This window comes from Aythya marila (assembly GCF_965140915.1).
Source record: "Aythya marila genome assembly, chromosome: 19".
Lineage (NCBI taxonomy): Eukaryota > Metazoa > Chordata > Aves > Anseriformes > Anatidae > Aythya > Aythya marila.
In genome coordinates, this window is record NC_139060.1 from 10030426 (window position 1) to 10050280 (window position 19855).

General features: G+C 55.5%; 2 protein-coding genes across 6 annotated transcripts; one reads left to right on the forward strand and one right to left on the reverse strand.

The window, feature by feature from the left end:
* The first annotated feature begins 445 nt into the window (after window positions 1-445).
* On the forward strand, window positions 446-9870 carry PTGS1 (prostaglandin-endoperoxide synthase 1). Its single transcript, XM_082775698.1, has 11 exons — window positions 446-591; window positions 4628-4744; window positions 4852-4992; window positions 5616-5759; window positions 5944-6125; window positions 6223-6306; window positions 6450-6696; window positions 7263-7549; window positions 8251-8398; window positions 8510-8892; window positions 8969-9870. The coding sequence occupies exons 1-10, from the start codon at window positions 480-482 to the stop codon at window positions 8872-8874; spliced, it is 1827 nt and encodes a 608-aa protein (XP_082631824.1). The 5' UTR covers window positions 446-479; the 3' UTR covers window positions 8875-8892; window positions 8969-9870.
* A 142-nt stretch (window positions 9871-10012) lies between these two features.
* PDCL (phosducin like) lies at window positions 10013-19837 on the reverse strand. Of its 5 annotated transcripts, none has more exons than XM_082775702.1 (6): window positions 19790-19837; window positions 19470-19575; window positions 19227-19270; window positions 18572-18746; window positions 17255-17436; window positions 10013-16652 (listed from the first exon to the last, which is right to left on the reverse strand). In XM_082775702.1, exons 4-6 carry the CDS (start codon window positions 18738-18740, stop codon window positions 16101-16103), a joined length of 903 nt encoding a protein of 300 aa, XP_082631828.1. In that variant the 5' UTR covers window positions 18741-18746; window positions 19227-19270; window positions 19470-19575; window positions 19790-19837; the 3' UTR covers window positions 10013-16100. The 5 variants fall into 5 exon arrangements, with proteins under 5 accessions (XP_082631828.1, XP_082631826.1, XP_082631825.1 ...); XM_082775700.1 differs by having other exon boundaries at window positions 19460-19575; XM_082775699.1 differs by having other exon boundaries at window positions 19449-19575.
* Between the last annotated feature and the right edge of the window lie 18 nt (window positions 19838-19855).

Below are 19855 nucleotides of genomic sequence, written 5' to 3' on the forward strand. Positions count from 1 at the left end.
GCAGCCGCTTCCACCGCGGGTGCCGGAAAAACGCGGCCACCCCCGGGGTGCCCGGGGCTGCTGCTGCGCTGCGGGGGGTGACGGCAAAACCCCCCGGGACGTGCCCTGGGGCTCTGCCACGGCCCTCTGCCAGCACGGGAGAGCGCGAGCGGCCAGACACGGTGCCAGGCTCATGGTGCCACCGTGCTCTGGGTGCCACCGTGCTCAGGGTGCCACCAGGCTCCGGGTGCCACCACGCTGGGGGTGCCACCAGGCTCCCTGGGGCTGTCGCAGCGGGGGCTGCAGCGAGGAAACGCTCGGGGCGAGGGGACCGGGGGGAGGATGCGGAGAGCCGGGGGTGGGCACGGCGATGCCGGGGCCGCGGGGACCGGGGCACGGAGGCGGCCCCGTCCCGTCGGGGGCGGGCGGAGGCGCGGCGGGGGCGGGGGCGGCGGGGCCGGGCCGGGCAGCGGCGGCCCGCGGCGGAGCTGCCTCTCGCCATGGGCGGTGGGTGCCGGCCCCGGGCCCCCCCGGCCGGGCTGCGGCTTCTGCTCGGCCCCGCGCTGCTGCTCTGCGCCGCCGGGAGCGCCGCGGCCGCCGGCACCGGCACCGGTACGGGGCGGAGGGGGGGGGGGGGGAGCCCGAGGAGGGACCGGGCGGGGATGCGGGGGGGTCCGGGGGATGTGGGGGGGTCCGGGGGGATCCGGTTTGGGGAGGGGAATGCGCCGGGATCCGGCAGGGGCCGGGGACCCGGAGGGATGTTGCGGGGTGGGGGGCGCGGGGCTGGGGGCGCTGCCCCCGAAAAGGGCACGGGGGGAGAGCTCGGGGTCCCCCCGGATCCCCTCGGTGCTCCCGGCGCTGGCTGTGTCCGAGGGGGCCACGCGTGTGTCCCGGGGCAGGATCGTGCCCACGTCCTGCTGGTGCCCGGCCCCGTGGGATCGGGACACGGAGGGGAAAAGAGCCAGGTCCCGGGGGTCTCCCCCCATCTGCTGCCCACCCCCGGGGCCACGGGCAGGGGCTGGAGGAGCCCCCACGTGTCCGTGGCCGTGGGAGCCCCCCGGGGCCGCAGCCCGGGGCATCGAGGGGCACCTCTGCTTGCAGCCTCGTGGGCCACCTCCCTCCACGTGCTACCCCGGAGCAGCTTCCTCCAGGTCCCCAGAAGGACCCTGCCTCTGGTCCTGCTTCCAGGAGATGATTTTCCTCCCTTCCATGGAGAAAAGCCCACCCCGGGTCCAGCTCAGGGAACTTCTTGGGTTTTGCAGCTCCCCACTAGCTCAGGCTGCGTTTGGTGTGATGGATGCTGCCCCCGTCTCCATGGCCTGGGGCTGGGGCAGGACGTGGGTGCAGTGACCCAAAGGGAGCTGGCTGGGGCTGAGCGGGGCAGAGGGGGCTGCTGGAACAGGGCACGGCTTCCTTCCCCCTGCCCCGCACCCCTTCCCCGCAGCCATCCTGCTGGGACTTATCGGCGTTGAGGCGGCTGTTCCTGCCCAGAAACAATGCCCCTAAGGTGGAGACTTCCCTCTTTCGGCACCGTGTGTGTCCGAAACGGGAACATGAGCTGAGGGTTACGGCACTTTGAGGCATGGGAGCGAGTGCTGCAGGAGGAGGAACAGCGCCCGGACCGACACGGGGCTGTGGCACCCCACTGCGGGTCCCGGCGGCAGGGCTGAGCGCACTGGGTGCCACAGGATGGGGCCAGGACTGGTTGGGGACACCCAACCCATGGTGGCTGGGACGGGCACACGCCGGGCTGGTGCAGCCACGGGCAGCCCCAAGCTGCTGGCTGCAGGACGGGGCCAAAGCAGAGCTCACCACGTGGGGAAAGAACCCGTAGCTGGGATGTACGCAAAGGGATGCTTATCTTCCGAGCTCTAATTAGCAAGGGAGATACCTGATGGAATTAGGGGAACCGTGCTGTGCCCCGAGGGGCTGCCAGCAGAGCAGATGGGCTGCGGGAGGTGTGCAGCTGGAGGACCACGGCCTTAATCTTGTGCTCAGATCTGCTCTAGAAGACAGAATAACAGGATGCTGGGCTTCGCCTGCAGCCTCCTGCCCGCTTGATGGTTGCTGCTCTGAGCACTTCTCAGCCCCTCGCAGGCTCCACCTTGCCTCTGAGCAGCGATGTTTGCTCCCCGTTGAGGTTTTTCCCAGGCTGTGAGCTGAGCCAGCCTGGTCCCGTGGCGTTTCTCCATTTGCCCCCATGGATATTGCCCTTGGGAGCTCGTCTGCAGCCTTACCCTCGGGGCTGTGCTTCTGTTCGAGAGCAAACCTTCCAGCAAAACAACCCCACGGCCCCTCCAGCTGCTCCTCGTGCAGGTCCCACACCGTGGAGGCCCCTGGATGCCAGCACCGTGCCTGGGGTCCCACCACGGGGAGGTCGGTCGGGCTCAGACCCCGCGGGTGCCTTCGTCAGAGCCGATTTTGATTTGTGCCCATTTCCGCCACCTGCGGTCGGGTTCCCTCCCCCGTCCCTGTCGGGGTTTTGGCTCCGCTGCACGGAGGGGATGGCGGAGCACGGGCACAGCACGGGGCTGCTGCTGGGGCATGGCCACGTCCCCCCCCAGCCCCGCTGCTGGGAGCAGCCCCCGTGCGTGGCCGCAGGTGCGGGAGGAGGAGCCGCCAGCCCCATGTGCGGCGCAGCTGCGGCCCTGGCAGGTTGCTGTCGCTGGCGGTGCGGTCACAAGTGGTTGCAGATGACAATCTGGCTCCGTGGCGTGGGCTGGGAGCAGCTCACGGAAAACCCAAGGAAACCATCCCCGATCCGAAAAACAAGCGTGTGAGCCGTTTGTTGTCTTCGCAGCCCGCAGCCGTGCGCAAGACGGGAATGTCCCACCGGGCAAGCCCGGCTCCAGCCCGCACATGATTCACCCCACGTCGCTTTGGCTGCGGTTTGCAGAGCGGATGTCGTCCCCCAAAACCTGGCATTTCTCAGCGCTGATCGCACGTGTTCACCGGCTCAGCTGTCACGGAGGGGGCCGCGATCCAGCGCGGGGGCTGGGAGCAGCTTTCTCCACACCTGGAGCCGTCCCGGCCGGATTCCTGCCCGGGGTGGAGAGAGGCCGGGAGCGCCGCGGGGGGCGGCTGTCGCGGGCTGGGACACGCCGCGTCCCCTCGCGCCCTTGTGGCTGGGACATGCCGCTCCCGCCCCACCTCGGGGCCCCCACGGCGCTGACACCGCTGTGACCCCGGCAGGAGGCAGCTGCCTGCGGGGCCCTGGCAGGGAGCAGCCACCCAGCCCCACAGCAGCATCCCTGTGTCCCCCCCCCCCCCCCCGAGCTGGCTGGGGCAGGGAGCAGGGCCGCTCCTGCAGATGTTTGTGGTGGAGCCAAGCGCGGAGCTACTGGCGCGGGAACTGTTCCGGGGATGCTCTGGCTGTGCTGCGGCACGGTAAAAGTTTCCGTGCTACAAAAAGCTGCAGGCGGGTGGTCTGAAGTTAATTTGTCTGAGATAAATAAGGACCTGCCTGCTGCCGCCCGTCTGGATGCGTAACGGAGGCTGGGATGGAAAGAGCTGGGATGAAAGGGAGCCCGAAGGAAGGGCTGGGAGCTGAACTCTGCGAGCTGCCCCCCTGTAGCATGAGGGGTTTGGGATCCCAGGGCTGAGAGCAGTTGTGAGAGCTGCCAGCCCCCAGGCAGCCCCCACCCTGTCCCGGCCCCGAGCTGCCTGGGAAACTGGGAGACTTTGCAAAATGAGCTTGATTTTTCAAAGATGTTCATTTTTAGCTTCAATTTCCTATGGAAAAATGTGCTGCGCGTTGTGCCTGCCCACCTCCCCTGGCGTTAGAGCCTGGCTCCGGCCTCCAGCAGGACTTGGAGCCGACTGGGCTGAGCCCCGCAGGGCCGAGGATGCTGCAGCCACCCCCCGGTCACAGCTCCTGGAGCCTTCTGCGGGGTGGCACCGGGGTAGAGCCCGGTGGGTGCCGTGGCTGTCCCCGCGTGTCCCCACCACCCCCGTGCCCCATCCCTCCAGTACACGCAGGGGCTGTTTTATCCCACCGAGACGTGGTTTTGCTCCTCTCCAGCTTTGTCATCCCCGTTTGGGGCAGGGAAAGCAGCAGATAGCGGGGTGCCGGCGCTGCTGGGGCTGTGTCTCTCCAAGCCCCGACCTCCCACGCCGACGCCGTGCAGGGCGGCCGGGGAAGGTCCTGGCGGGGGGGCAGCGGCTCCAGGCCGCCCACGCGTCTGCAGGAGCCGGCCCCAACGCGCTGCCCGGTGACACCGGGGGGGCACCGGCAGCTGATGGGACCCCGGTGGCCACAGGCAGGGCAGGACGGGGCCCTTAGCCCCTTAGCCCCTTATCTGGAGGCTGCAGCTGGGGCACGCGGGCAAGGAGGTGGCTGCGGAGGAAGCGGCAGGGCCAGGGCTGGAGCCAGGAGGAAGGAGCCCCGTGGTCAGCCCCTTCCACCAGCACACGGGGCCGGGGCAAAGCAGCCGCGTGCCAAAGCAAACTCCAGCCCAGACAATTGCCATTATTAACAAAGCTGACATTGTGTTTACAGGGGTTTGCCAGCTCCTGGGCTCTCGGGGCACAGGGACCCCATGCGGGATGCTCTGGCAGCACCTTTCGGCCTTTCTTTCTTTCCCAGCTGCGTTCGGGGCAGCGGTGGCGCCGTGGATGGCCGGTGACCTCTCTGTCTCTCTCCCCGCAGTGAACCCGTGTTGCTATTACCCCTGCCAGCACCAAGGGGTGTGCGTGCGGGTCGGCCTGGAAGGCTACGAGTGCGACTGCACGCGGACAGGGTACTTCGGGACTAACTGCACCTCGCGTAAGTCCCCCTCCTGGAGGAGCCCCAGCACCACACGGGCTGCATTAGCAGGGTGAGCGCTGCAGCATCCAGTGCTGAGCCGTGTGCCCGGGTTTGTCTCCCCCCAGCCGAGCTCTGGACGCGCCTCCACAACGTGCTGAAGCCCAGTCCTGCCTTCTACCACTTCGTCCTGACTCACTTCAGGTGGTTTTGGGACATCATCAACAGCACCTTCATCAGGGACACGCTGATGAGGCTCGTGCTCACAGGTGCGGGGGGCGATTCCCGGGAGGGTTTGGGACGGGTCCTGGGGCCGAGCAGGACTCCAGCAGCACCATCACAGGCAGGGGACAGCGGGGCCACCGAGCATCTCCTGGTGGCTCCAGTTTGGGGCCTCCTCCCCGCGAGACGGCCCGCAGGGGACATTAGCAGGGGGGGCCCAGGGGGCTGAGCCCCGCACGCACCGGGCTGGGAGCCAGCTGAGACACATGAGCTGCTCTCGGCACGCTGCGCTCCCCTTCCCGAGGGCTCTCCAGCAGACACAGGGAGCAGCTGGTGGAAATATGGAGCTGGCCCATGTTAATTCTGTCCCTACATTTATCACTTTGCGTAAATATTTAGGTTCCAGCTCTTGGAGCTGTAGGAACACATTCGCGAGGCTCCGGCTGTTGGTTTCCCCATTTCTGCGTGTTTGTCATCTAATTCATCATGCAGGAATCCACTTAGTGCAGCAGCACAACCCCCCTGCTCCTGCAGGGAACTGCAGCCCCTAAAAGGCTGGGTGTGGGGGGGGGGCACAGCACAGCAGGACGTGGCCGGGCTCTGCCCACCACCTCCTTGTTCCTGGGGGTCTGGGTGCTGCCCCACGGCACTGACTGCTCTCTCCTTCCAGTTCGTGCCAACCTCATCCCCAGCCCCCCCACCTTTAACTCCAACTACGGCTACATCAGCTGGGAGGCGTACGCCAACGTCAGCTACTACACCCGCATCCTCCCGCCGGTGCCGGACGACTGCCCCACGCCCATGGGGACCAAAGGTACGTGCCCGGCGCAGGACCGGCACCGCGAGGCGATGAACACGGCTGGGTTTGCAGAGCAGCACCGGGTCTGTCCCTGCTGCAGCACCACCGCATCCCAGTGCCCGTGCCTGGCTGCGGGGCTGAGCCCGCACGGCACCGCTGGCACCCGCCGGGGCACCGGCGTCACCCCCGTCCTCCGCAGGGAAGCAGCAGCTCCCCGACGCCCAGCTCCTGGCGGAGAGGTTCCTGCTGCGGCACAAGTTCGAAGCCGATCCCCGGGGCACCAACCTGATGTTTGCCTTCTTCGCCCAGCATTTCACCCACCAGTTCTTCAAGACGTCCGGGAAGATGGGGCGAGGCTTCACCAAGGCGCTGGGGCACGGGGTGAGGGCGCGATGCGAGGGCGGCTGGCGCAGGGCGAGGGGAGCTGGGGGTGGGCATGGCTGGGCTGGTGGTCCCATCACACGGCGCTGTCTCGCAGGTGGACCTGGGGCACTTGTACGGGGACAACCTGCAGCGCCAGCACCAGCTGCGGCTCTTCAGGGACGGGAAGCTCAAATTCCAGGTACCACGTGGCGCCATGTGCCAAAATGCGTCTCAGTTCTGTGCTCCAAGGTTGTTTGAAGCCCACGTCCCTCTGGTAGCTGCCAGGACAGGGTGGTTTTCTCCCCTCTTCCCTTTCTACCACCCCGTCCTTGTCTCCCCAAGGTGGTGGATGGAGAGGTGTACCCCCCCTCGGTCACCGAAGCACCAGTCCACATGGTGTACCCACCTGCTGTCCCCAAGGAGAAGCAGCTGGCGATGGGTCAGGAGGTGTTCGGGCTTCTGCCGGGGCTCTGCATGTACGCCACGCTCTGGCTGCGGGAGCACAACCGCGTCTGCGACATCCTGAAGCGGGAGCACCCCACCTGGAGCGACGAGCAGCTCTTCCAGACGGCTCGGCTCATCCTCATCGGTGAGAGCCGGCAGCACCGCGGGTCCCCGCGTCCCACCTCCCACGGTGACCTGGTGCTGTCGGGCTCTGCGGGGGCCAGCCCGGCTGTAAAGGCTGGAGGAGTTCCTCTGGCAGCCTTCTGGGGATCATTGGCTTTAGTCCATCAGAAAATTTACTTTTGAGCAATTCAGCCATCATTCTGAACTATTCCATTTTAATGGTCTGGATTTTGGATGGAGGCGACTGTGTGGAATTACAGTAGACTTACGAAAGACCCACAATGCCACCACACTGCCTCTAAGCTCCAGGCCGAGCTCAGCTTTCTCAGAAACCATTTTGTTTTTGGCAAGCTGACTTTTCCCGGCGAAAAAGATAAATGACAGAAACTCCCAGCCAACAACAAGCCCGATGTCAGGCAGGTCCGGGCGTCAGAGGGTGCGGGGGTGCAGGGACAGGCTGCCGCGGGGAGCCTCGCTCAGCACATGAGTAACAGGGGCTGCCCCGAGCCCTGGGGGAGCCGGGGCTGATCCGGGGCTGTGGCTGCTCCTGTTGCCAGCTGACGCCTCCTCCTCTCGCCTCCTGCCCAGGGGAGACCATCAAGATCGTCATTGAAGACTACGTGCAGCACCTCAGCGGGTACTTCCTCAGCCTCAAGTTCGACCCCGAGCTGCTGTTCGGGAGGCAGTTCCAGTACCGGAATCGCATCGCGGTGGAGTTCAACCAGCTCTATCACTGGCACGGGCTGATGCCGGACTCCTTCGTCATCCAGGGGGAAGAGTACAGCTACGAGCAGTTTCTCTACAACACCTCCATGCTCCTGGACTATGGCGTGGAGGCCCTGGTGGAGTCCTTTTCCAAGCAGACCGCGGGGATGGTAAGGTCCTGCTCTCTGCAGCACGTCCCATGGGGGGCTGCGGGACCCTGGGCCCAAGGCATCATCAGAGCACAGCCACAGCCCACCCATAACGAATGTCCCGGTTGTGTGCAGCATTTGCAGCCTGTTCCCAAGGGCAGCAGGCAGCCTGTGTGTGTTGGGGAGTCCTCCCCACAAGCAGTGGGGTGAGTTTGGGTCTTGGCAGCCCCATTTGCTTGATCCCGGGACACTGGAATAAGCATCAGGGCGAAGCCAGCAGCGTGCAGCACCCTGCTGGGTGCAGCCTGGGCACGGGAACAGCTCGCCTCACGCTGTTCTTTGCTGCCATCACATGGATGTTTTCTTCCAAGTGTTTACATCAACGCTTCTGACTTGGGCAAAGCGACACTGCTGACACACAGCCCTGCTGCTCTTGGGGTGTGCAGGCTCCCTCTGCGACCCCAGACCCCCAGACCCAGTGATCCCTTCCCTCCTTCCTGGCCGGTGGGACACTGCCATCCAGGGCTTCTCCTGCAGGAGATGGGCTCTAGCCCGAGCTGTGCCACCACCGGTCTTTGGCACTGCCCTTGGCTCCCCCTCGTCCCGCTGCGGCCGCGCCATGCCCAGGATGCAGGCAGGGAGGCCGGGCTGTGCCTCCATGGATGCTGGTGCCTCCCCATGTCTCACGTGAGCGTGCCCCTCCTTGTCTTCTTGCCCTCCAGATTGGCGGGGGACAAACCATCAACGCCAATGTCCTGAAAGTGGCTGTCGGGGTCATCATGGAGTCGCGGCAGCTGAGGCTGCAGCCCTTCAATGAGTATCGGAAGAGGTTTGGCATGAAGCCCTACACGTCCTTCCAGGAGCTAACAGGTATGAGCACCGTGCTGCCAGCAGGGCCCGCAGGTCTCCCTCCTGCCACGTCCCCGTGCCCCATGGCAAGGCCAGACCCTTGCTGACGCGTCTGGTGTTCACCTGGTGCAGGAGAGGAGGAGAAGGCTGCAGAGCTGGAGGAGCTCTATGGAGACATCGACGCGCTGGAGTTTTATCCGGGCTTGCTGCTTGAGAAACCCCAACCCAACGGCATTTTCGGAGAAAGCATGGTGGAGATCGGAGCTCCCTTTTCCCTGAAGGGGCTTCTCGGAAACCCCATCTGCTCCCCAGAGTACTGGAAGCCCAGTACCTTTGGCGGAGCAACTGGCTTTGAGATCGTCAAGACAGCATCCCTGGAGAAGCTGGTGTGCCTCAACGTGAAGAGGTGCCCGTACGTGGCCTTCCGTGTGCCGGACGCCGCGGCAGGAGGCACGGCCAGCAGCAGACGGGGTGGTGGGCCCTCTATGGAGCTCTAGCACCTCCACCCTGCACAGGTAGGGTCTGTCCTTGTCCAGGGCTTGGGGGAACAAGCCCCCCGCCCAGTGCTGAGTGCCTTCTTTGTCCCTGCAGGCAGCGTTGGGGTTGGGGAACCCACCCCGTGCCCGGCAGGAGCAGGACCGACGATCGTCCACCCTGGGCAGGCTCCAGCCCAGCCCCACGCCAGCAGGGAGAGGCTGGTGCCCGCTCTGGGAAGAGCTCAAGAGCCCAGGAAGAAGAGCTGCCATCGCCCGTGCTCAGCAGAACTGTTCCTCTTCCCAGCCCCTGCCTTGTGCTAAGCCACGTTCGGGGCTCTCCGGGGATCCCCAGCACCCAGGGGTGCTCCCGGCTCCTCTGCTCCTGCTCAGCCTCAGCTCCCGCTGCTTCCCAGCACCAGCAGCCCCTCTTCTGCAGGGGCGTCCCCGCTCAGATGGAGAGGGGCACAGCACACAGGGAGCCCTCCCAGCCTTGTCTTCCACACGTGGCAACAAGGGAGGGATGGGGATGGTGCACTGCAGACGTCCGTCTGTCCTTCCTTCCTTTCTGGCCCAGCTCGGGCTGCGCTCTCACCTGGCTCTCCTGCAGCCTGCTCAGCTCTGGCTCGGCCAAGCCCAGCCCAGCAGCCTCATTTGTCTGGGCTGGGACAAACAAGCATCCCAGGCATGCTGGGTGCAGTGCTGTGGCCGTGCCAGCTGCCCAGCCCTGGGTCTCAGTGGGATTCCCAGGCCCCCGTGCCCCTGGCACCACGCTGGCCCCGTCACACACGATGCCACCTCTGTGCCAATCACCCGTTAAGGCTCTTGCACCCTATGCTCGTTACACTGCCCTGCACTAATAGCTGAGTAAATGGCGTCCCCCAAGGCACACTGAACTTGCTTGTCCCACTCCACAGCTCGCAGATGTAAGCCATCGCCGGCAACGTGATGCGATCGCTGGAAGCCAGGGTCGCTGGCCTTGGTCCCAGTCAGATCCCAGAAAATGGACCTCTCGAATAAACATTGTTAAAAACCACTCTCATTTCCTCCAGCAAGTTTTCAAGCTCTCCCTCGGCAGAGCCAGGCCAAGGCAGGGTGCCCAGGGCCAGCAGGAGCTGGGAGAGCAGACGTCTCGGTGGCGCTGGTGGACGGTGAGTGCTCAGCCAGGCTGTCAATGTGAGCCATGCTCACCAGCACCGTGCCCGTGTCATTAACCAGCTGTGTGAGAAGAAACAAGCGGAGCTTCCCGGCTCCCTGTGCCTCAGCAGGGGCCGTACCACAGCCTCCATGAAGGTTTTGGCCCCGCTGCTTCCCACCGGCCACCAGCGCCCCACAAACCTGCTGCTGGTGACGCAGAGCTTAAGCCCAGCACCGGGTACCTCTATCATGTGAAATCCACCCCTGAGGGCACAAACAGCCCCAGCTGCAGGCGAGGCTGCAGCTCCCCTCTGTGCTGAGTGGCTGGAGTGACCCCGGTGCTGTGCTTCTGCTCTGCCCCTGCACTGGGGCTTGAGACAGCAGCATGTGGCCAATTCACCAGTGAAACCTGGCAATATCGTCTGCTAGGTGGGCAGTGCTCCTGCTCTTGGTGCTCTTGGGTGAGAAAACTTCCAGAAAAAACGCCCAGAGAAGCTGTCCCACCACGTCCCTCCATCTGGAGGGCCTAGTCCCCTGCAGACCCCTGCTCTGCTGCACTGCACACGCTGCTGCTGAGGAAGGCACGGGTGTGCAGGACGTGCCTGGGCACCAACACACCCAGCCCACCACAGCCCAAAATGTGGTGGCTTCATGCTCCAGGGGCTGCCAGCCTGCCAGAGGGTCCCAGCCCTCACTCAGGTGGCAACACTGCTGAAAAGCAGAGTGAGCAGCACCCAGGCTGGCTGCTGGCATCTCCCCGTAGGGGAACGCACCCCGCGAGCTGTGCGCTGTGCTCCCACATCACCTCCAGGGCACGCACACGACTGCCCTCGCCGTGCAGAGCTCCAGCCTCTGAGCATCCTTCAGCATCTGGTTAGCAGCACAAGCTCGGCTCGTTTCAGTTAGACCACAAACATCCTGCTTTTGTTTGTCGCTATCGCAGCCTGCCAGCACGGCCTTGCTACCAGCCGATAAGCGCGCTGCGGCCCGGCAGGCACATGGGGAGAGCTGCCTAGGTGCTCCCTGCTGCCACAGAGGAACATCCTGCCAGGAATAGTGCAGCTGAGGCAGCCCTGCCAAACCTGACAGAGTACAAACGGCGGCAGCTTGCGGCTCTGGAACAGCCCAGCATCACCCAGGGGGGCTGCCCAATGCATCCAGGGTTCAGCACGGAGCCGGGGGCTGCCGGACACCCAGCTCCGACAGACACCCAGCTCCGACGGACTCCGTTCTGCTGCTCCCTGCTCCTGGCCCGCCTAGAAGACGCCTTCATACAAGCACCATTTTTTAAACAAGCGCCTCCGGGGAGCACAGCTGCAGCTCGCCTGCCCGCGGGCTGATCTGGAGAGGAGACCGCTGCCGCTGTGCTGCGTACGTGCGGTGCGCGAAACGGCAGCGCCAACATCTGCCCGTGTTTGTGTGACCTTTGGAGCAGTGATTCACCGAGCACAATGACCGGAGTGGACGGGAGGAGGAGATCAGCTGCCCGCAGCGCTGCTGCATGCAAAGGGGGCCTCAAGGTGTGAGCTGTGCACGGCCATCACCTGGGCGGGATCGGGGGCATCCAGCAGCGTTTTCACCCTCATCAGATGAGTTCTTCAGCCAGGCTGGGGCACTTCACCAGGCACCAGAGCAGGAATGGCTGCTTGGATGTTTCAAGAAAGGCATACTTTGAATGCTTTTAAGTAAGAAGATGTAAATCCACGAGCATCTAGCACTTTTTAGCTATGTTAAGATATTTATCCGTAACAATGATATTGAAGACAAAAAGCATAATCAGCACAAGCTTTGATTTTTTTAAATCTTGTCCTTGGGGTGACAACCTGATTATCTGGCTCCGATAAAACATCAAGGAACCTTACAGTACTAATTCACTTCTTGGTGTCCCTGCAAATAAACCCCCAGCACTCCAAAAGCAATGCAACATGGCTGCATGACCAGAAGAGACAGATGCAGACAAGCAAACGGACAGCCCGTCAGGGGAGCTGTGGTTTTTCAGGCTCCACGGGTACACACAGGACTAAGCAGAGCTACACCAACAGGCAGAAAAAGCCCAAATCACCTTGGCCATATCTGCATGTTTGTCCTAGGCTTGAGAAGCAGCAGACAGAAAACACGGCACAGAAAGGACAGACTGCAGACAGAGCACGTAACAGCTCAGTAGAAGTCTTACTCACCAAATCCTCACCATGCATTACCTTGCTGTCGTATTTCAGATACACAGACTAGTACAAATGTCTCAAAACATTTAAAGGTAGTAAGTACCAACCTTGTTTTCCAGCACCAGTTGTTTTCCTTCTGAACTCTCTTGCCCCACTGAAATAATGGATTTAAGAAGTCTTGCATTCATTTGATGCTGGTAGAACTGCATCCCAAAACATTAAAACCTGAGCAGTGCCTGCACAAGCTCTGCCACGGCACGAGAGAGGCAACCAACCCCAGTCGCTTTGCACTGACACTCCAGCCTCCCTCGACTTTCACATTTATAGCTCAGACCAGTTTCATCAGACGCACTAATGAAAGGAACAGAATTGCTGGTGGCAGTAGCTGGGGCAGGGAACAACTGCTAGAGCTCAAGGGACGTCACCCTCAGGCCGGTACCTGCCCAGCTTCATAGCCCCGGGCTCTGCATCATCCACCAAGCCCCCAGGAGGCGCAGGGTCAGCAGTTCTCGGCTAGCAGGGAGAGCTGGGCAAACTCTTTCCCAGCTTCTGCTGGTCCCTGAGAGCACTGAGGACTTTTGGCCCAGACAAGATAAGGTGCATTGCTAGAGACAAAACATTTGAGTGCATAACCCAATTCAGACAACCCACTTCAGACATCGCAGCCAACTTCTCTCTGCCACCTCCTGCACCAGAGCCATTTGTGGTACCAAAAATGCCATCACGTTTCTGCCAGGAGCTATGTTTTATGCTAGGGAAGTTGCTGTGCCAGAAAAGATAGATGAAATATCTGACAAAATTAAAAAGCATCCTTTATTCAAAACCAAACCATTTAGTAGAGCACATCAACATAAATGGAGTTCTGATGGTGGCAGGATGCAATAGCTTTGGGGCAAGGAGAGGCACCTGCACCAAACCAAAAACCTGACGCTCCCAATGCCAAACTGGATGTTTCAGAACTATTTTATTGTATGTAGGGGTTGGTACAATTTCATTTTATTTTCAGTCCTCTAATGCATATATATACACAAATACACTCCAGTTTTTAGCCTGGTCAGGGCCTTACCTAAAATTAGATAAATAAATAGACTTCAGCATTTCAGCTATAACATTTACAGACAGGAGTTGTAGTTTTGAGTTCTATTGAACAGACAGGGGACAAACAAATAGCTAACATATCTTAAAAAGCACCGGCAGCACTACCCAGCCCTGCCCACAACGCTTCTCAGCAGCTCCAGCAGCCAACCTCTGACTGCTCAGATTTGTGTTGTCTGTGTTGACAATGAGAAGCAGCATCCTAACACATCTTCTCTCTATCCCTCTCTCCCTTATGCTTATTGTATTCTCCAAGATTAGTGATTAATTGAATTCAGACTTCTTTCCCACACGCCTTTTTTTTTTTTCCTTTTGCTATTGGCACCATGAAACATCTGTCATGTAGCTGAGCACTGAAGATTAATAACTGAGTCCCCTTGCTGCAGGCCATCTGACACAGAGCAGCAGGAGAGGTTTTGATCCTATTACAGCTTTACTGACGTAGGGATTAAAAAACAAAAACAAACAAAAAACACTTTGTACAAATAAAACTTCAAAGCACTTCAAGCAGTCAGCTCTCACCCCTCCAAATCATTTTATTATGATGCTAATATGCACCCTGTCTGTGCTACAGACTTAACTGAACCTCCTCCTAAATATAAATTACAGCTGCTTTGACTTTTTTTCTTAAATGTGCTGATACCCACGCTCAATGATTTAATTTCACGTAACTTTCATGTGTTTGTTTTTTTCCGCAATTCTAAAAAGAAAAGAATCCCTTATCACATTTTAATATTTGGGTTTCTGCCAGTTCCCTTAAAACAGCTACAATTTGTGCCAATTCAGTAATTTTTAATTACAAACTACTTATCTTCCTGCTTATCGCACTTTTAGTAATATAGTTCAAATAGATACAATTGCCAACACTTATTCTTCTCTATTAAGATCTAGTCTTACTGTGAACCAAGAGCTTACACAGACATTTGCATTTCTTCCTGGTGTTCCGAAGTGCCTTCAACTTACAAAAAAGCTAAACAACAACGAAAATTAAAAAAAAAAAACATAATTAAATTTAATCATTAAACATGGCATTACACTGGGTCGTATATTCAGGTAACTATAGTCTACTTTCCTCACAATTAAAAAATAACGAGCAACATAAGGAATGCATGAGAAAGCAGAAGTGTTGTAACATCCAATTAAGTATGCAGAAGACACGTAATTCAGTAACAACTACGTACAGAGTGCACGCATTCAACATGCTCATTTGTACCAGGTACATTGTTTGAGTCATTCAGCCATAACCTGGCCAGGAAAACCTTTGCGTTGCTCTGCATCGCTGGAGGTTTTCATGCTTGCGCTCACTGTAAATTGCTAATGGTTTCTAATGCTACTCAGGTTATCTCACGGCTACCTAGCGCTAGACTTGCTGGAGTCAGGATGAACTGTAACGTACTAGAAACCCTGAAAATTACTTCCCCATATTACCTCTGATATACAAAGTTAGTAGAGCATAAACAAAACAAACACTTTAATAAAAACGTAACCACTAACAAATGGTAATGACGAAGCGCAATATACAGCTCTTGTGTGCAGGAGCAATAATGATCATGAAAAGACAAACGGGCTCAGCCAGTGCTGCACGGCTTTCACCGTGCCCAGCAGTAGGAGCCCCCCTGTGTTCTGGGGGAGAGGAGAACTTTAAGATCAATGTCACTGGGCAGCTGAAAGAGCTGTGATAGCTCCTGAAGAGCTGCCATCAGAGGAAGAACAGGACAGTGGCCATGGTTTTGATCAAGCCAAGCCCTCTGTGCAAGAACAAGTCCCTGTGCTTCAGACAAGGGAATCAGCTGTGCTACTGAACGCCTGCCTAGGGACCTGGTCTATCGGCTCAAGGATGATTTCCCACAGAGCCTTCCAGTCATCTGTCAGGTCCAGGGGTTATTAATATTCAAAATGCAGCTGAAGACTCATCTTAGCAGATAATCTGAAGACAGACAGAAATGACCATCAGCAGTGATTTAACAATTTTAGAGATGTACGAAATTCTGAGGCTATTCAAATTCTAATTCTGCATTTTGCCAACAAAGTTCTCCTTGATGCTATTCAGCATGTCCTTTGGAGCTCTTCATAAAAGGTCTCTTTCTCTTAAGAGGCAGAGCTTATTTTCTGCAGAAGTAACTACTATGAACTAATGGTAGGTATTTTAAAACCCAAGAATACATTAAGAGCTGTAACAGAAGGAAGATTTTCTCATTTAAGTCTCGGGTTAAGGTTAAAGAACCCTCTCCAGCTGAAAAGTAATTTTCAGTATCAAGTCAGGAGCTGTTGTTATTTGTAAGTGAGAAAAGAACAAAAATATGATACCAATTGTTAGAACAATGGTACTTCCAAGAAGGGGACTACAAATGGAAGATGGGACCTAGCATTGTTAATTCGCTGGCAGCAGTTCAACTGCAGGTTAATAAAAGATTTGAGCACTTCAAAACACGTTTGTCTTAGTAACTAGGTGCCCACTTTCTGATCCAATTGGTATTCGCATTGTTTAAGCAAATCTTTAAGGAGACTGACTATTAACAACTGATCCAAGAACAAAATGTTTACAAAATTTAAGTGAGAGATGACAACAGAATACACAATTTCCTAAATTTACTGAATTGTGTTAGAAATTCAGGATTAGTATAATACATTTGAACTGCATAAAAGCAAGACAGTTTTAGTGTGCACTTTACTGAATTAATTTAAGAAAATGTTAGGAATTCCTTGTATTATTTTAAACAAAATTTTAACGAGCAAAAGTCGAAGTGCATGGAGGGGAAGAATAATATACCCACGCTAAGAAAGGAAGAAACCAGCCCCTAGCACAACAACATCCCGCTGTACAACTACACCTACTGGCCCGTCGGTGTAAGTGATTCAGTCTATTTCCAGATCACTGTCTTCACTGTAACACGCAGATGGGTTATGTATAGAAGTCAGGAGCACTAGGTCTTTTTCTGGAAGCAGACCACACTCCTGCAAAAAAGCCTCCAGGTCTACAGCAAAAAAATCTTCTCCAAGCTGGTCAGTGATTCGCACAAAGTTGCCAATGAGCTCACCCGCCTTATAGATCAGCAAAGCCGGCAGAGCATTATTAGTAAAGCGGGTGCTGGCACCAATGAGCGAACTCTTTACTCTGCAAAATTTAACGGTTGGATACTCAGCAGCCAGGCAGATCATACAGCCATTCAGGGATTCACTGCCAGGGATATCATCTTCGTAAATATGGATCATGATCAGTGTGCTTTTATGCTCTTTATCAACCGTGTCCAAAAATGCTTCTCCACTGGTAATCTCAAAAACCTTTTTAAATTGCTGCCCACTGTACAACTGCTGTCTCATCTCCTCCATCCGCTGCTTCCTGTATCGCTGTAAGAATTCCTCATCATCTTCATCGTTGTGAATCATGTTATATTCTTGTAATGTCATCTAAAAAATACACAGAAAGATATATGACAAAAAGAAAAGGTCTACATCACTATGTGGGTCACTTACATAATTGATTTAAATCAAGAGGATTAATGTGGGTTGCTCATCTTTAATAATACCAAAGTGCAACCCACGAAGGCTCAAGCACCCTCTGTATTACATTCCATTTTGATCTAATTAGGAACTATGTCCAGTGGGAACAGTGATTTCAGCCTTGGGTATTCCTGTTTCCACAGGCTGCACTAATAACACAAGTGGCTGCTCCCACTTTAATTCAGGTTAATGGCAGCTCTGTGCTTTCACTAAGCTATGAGCACCGCTTTGGGTAAGGTGTCTGACCTCAGTCTATGCTGTCAAACAGCTTCCTTCTCTCATCAGCTTTTTCATTTAGTTTTTCAGTAAACAACTTTTGCCAAAACAAATTCACTGTCTTGTCTGCAGAACTGAAACGAACAGAGTTTTATGCATTTTGTCTGTTCACCTCCTCTGCTAAACAGACCTGCTGACCAGATAATGATTCCTATCTGCTTCACATACACAAACGATGAAACAAAAAATGTCAAACATTTAAATGGCATTTTAATTCCTTTGGGCCATGTTACCTTTCCATTGATTTTTTCCTGGATCTCTTTCTGCTTCTGTTTCTCAGACTCTTCATCTAAGTGAGATCTACAAGTCATAGATAACTTCTTTATGAGTCGCTCCATTTCTCTGCGCTGCTCCTGTCTCTGTTCTGTCTCCAGTTGTTTAAATCTCCGCCAGTCATTAATGACTCCTTTCGGACCTGAAATTAAATGGCATTTACTACAAAATTACAAACATCATTTCGTAACGTACAATACAATTACATCTCTCATTTAAAAGTACAGTCATACTATACAAGGCAGCAGTAAAATAGTGGGCCTGTCATAAACTTTTTATACACTGTGCAAAATGCTGTAATTAAATGAAATAAAAGTAGCTTGCCATTTACATGTCCTTGCGTGCGTATCTGGGTGCTGGGTTATCTTTTTTTTTCTTTTTTTTTTGGTACATCTGGGAAGACTAAAGCTTATCTAACTAGGCTACTCTCATAATTGTCCCAAAGGTTATTTCAAAGATTAATATCTGGGCTCTTGAAATAGAATCACCAGCCCTCAAGAATTCCACTACTGTGTGACTTTTCATAAGAACAAAAAGAATGCGATGGGAAACTATAATCAAGTTTGTCGATATTCCTGTACAGAAGTACATTCTGTGACATACAATAGCGTTAGTTCTCACAGACCTCACCTTGCAATGTGCTACCATGCTACTGGGGCCCTGTGGAAAGAAGTACTTTTTCAGGTCCTCTCTAAATATGCCAGTTTAGTACCATAATGCTTCCATTCTTCCTTCTCAGGTGATGCATGGGAACACACGCAAGGAAGTTTTTTTATGGTTCTTAAAAAACACACTGTGAAATACAGAGGGCCAGTATTTCACAAGAATGTAAAAAATACCCTCTGGATCCTACCAATTGTCTGCAAAGACCAGTACCGTGCCTCTGACAGTGCCCGTACAGAATGCTGCTTTAGGAGAGCCTGGCCACTTTCTGTTCCTCGCATACTTGTTCAGCACCTACATCTGTCACATCAGGACTGCTAGTGGTTAACAACTGGCGGTTTACAGGAAAGAAATTTATGGATTATCAGCCAAATTGCATAAATCTCTTTAGTCTGCAGAGACTAACTGCCCTAGATATAAAGCCAAAGCCTCTCAAAGCGTAAGGCAAACGCTAAAATAAAGAACCAGCTATTAACTAAGGTTAGACTATAGCCAGGAAATGATCAATCTCTGACTCGAGTATACATAAAAATAGGACTTTCATTACCAAAAAAAACACACAAAACTTCCAGTAAGCAAAGTATTACAAAACAGTTAGCTTGATATAACAATACCTGTGTTGACTGCACTTCCATCACTGCTGAGCTCTATTTCCCCAACAGTTTCAGGAATGGAGCTCTCCCCTTCTTTATCTTCTTTCTCACTGTCTTCATCCTCACCCTCACTACTGCTGTAATAATACTGGAGCTTCTCGCCAAGTAGTTTATCGTCCAAAGCAGTCATTATGTTCTAAAAAATAAATTAACAAAACAGACATTTCTCTTACTCAAACATGCAGCACAAGAAACCCCTCGAAACGTGTAACAACAGTACTCTACTTTTTCATGTTTTTTTAGCCACATAAGAAGGTAATGGCCCACTATCTACAGAGCAGTCAGTCACGGGTTAATTCTTGGTCACAATTTCATATGTATTTAAGTTAAAAACCTTTATGAACCAAGCTTTGAGGCTCACTACTAAAAAAAGTTGTTATAGAACCCGTTTCTGCACTACAGTGTACTTTAGTATATATCTAAATATTTTTACCCATGCAGAATGAATTTTCTAACCGTGACTTGGGCGTCTTGAAAGCCCCAATAGGATAGCTCCGTTAGGTTGATTTCCCAATTATTTACATTTTAATTTCCAATATTATTTGAATTATTTTAACAATGATTCCTCTAAGCTAAAAAATGCTCAATGTAATTAATCAAATTCAAACGTTCTGACCTTTATTCCTTTCCAGTCTCTCAGAAACAAGCTTCCAACAAAACCTGGAGGAAGAGATTTCAGGTTGTATTAATTCAAGCTGTTGAAGACAAACCCATGAAAACTTCTGCAGGCAGTCCGTGCATTTAAACAATGAAATGCATGGAAGGAAAGACGTTTAGAGAAAACACAACCGCTTTTTCTGTTAAAAACAGACGCGTTATTGGAACAGGAAGCACATACGTGTTAAATACGGGGACAAACCAGGCAGACGCTCGGTGCTGACGGCTCTGACCTGGGATTTGCGCTGCGGATCAGGGCACCACCGGCGAGGTCTCCGCGGCTGCCATGGTCCCAGCGGTGCCGGTTCCTGTTGGCAGGGACGGGGCCGCTGAGGCAACGGCCGCCACCTCCACAGCCTCCTGCCCCCCTCCGCAGCGCTGCTCCGTGCCTGCTGCGGGTTTACCGCCGGGATTACCGGGATTATCGCCCGGATTACCGGGAGGCGGCCGCTGCCCCCCTCCCGTCCCCACCCGGTCCCGGCCCCAGCCCCGGCCCCAGCCCCGGCCCCGCCGCCCCCTCACCGCCAGCCGAGGCCGCTCCGGTACGCGCGGGGAAGGCCGGGAAGAAGGCGGAGCAGGGGAGGCCGC

Bases quoted from the DNA above. Each gene is read 5' to 3' on its own strand.
- PTGS1 (XM_082775698.1), top strand. From the start codon at position 480: ATGGGCGGTGGGTGCCGGCCCCGGGCCCCCCCGGCCGGGCTGCGGCTT. The intron at 4,745-4,851 runs GTAAGTCCCCCT...GTCTCCCCCCAG, and splicing joins CGGGACTAACTGCACCTCGC to CCGAGCTCTGGACGCGCCTC. The intron at 7,550-8,250 runs GTAAGGTCCTGC...CTTGCCCTCCAG, and splicing joins CCAAGCAGACCGCGGGGATG to ATTGGCGGGGGACAAACCAT.
- PDCL (XM_082775702.1), bottom strand. From the start codon at position 18,740: ATGACTGCTTTGGACGATAAACTACTTGGCGAGAAGCTCCAGTATTAT. The intron at 17,437-18,571 runs GTATTGTTATAT...ATTTAATTTCAG, and splicing joins TGGAAGTGCAGTCAACACAG to GTCCGAAAGGAGTCATTAAT. The intron at 16,653-17,254 runs GTAACATGGCCC...TGTATTTTTTAG, and splicing joins AGGAAAAAATCAATGGAAAG to ATGACATTACAAGAATATAA.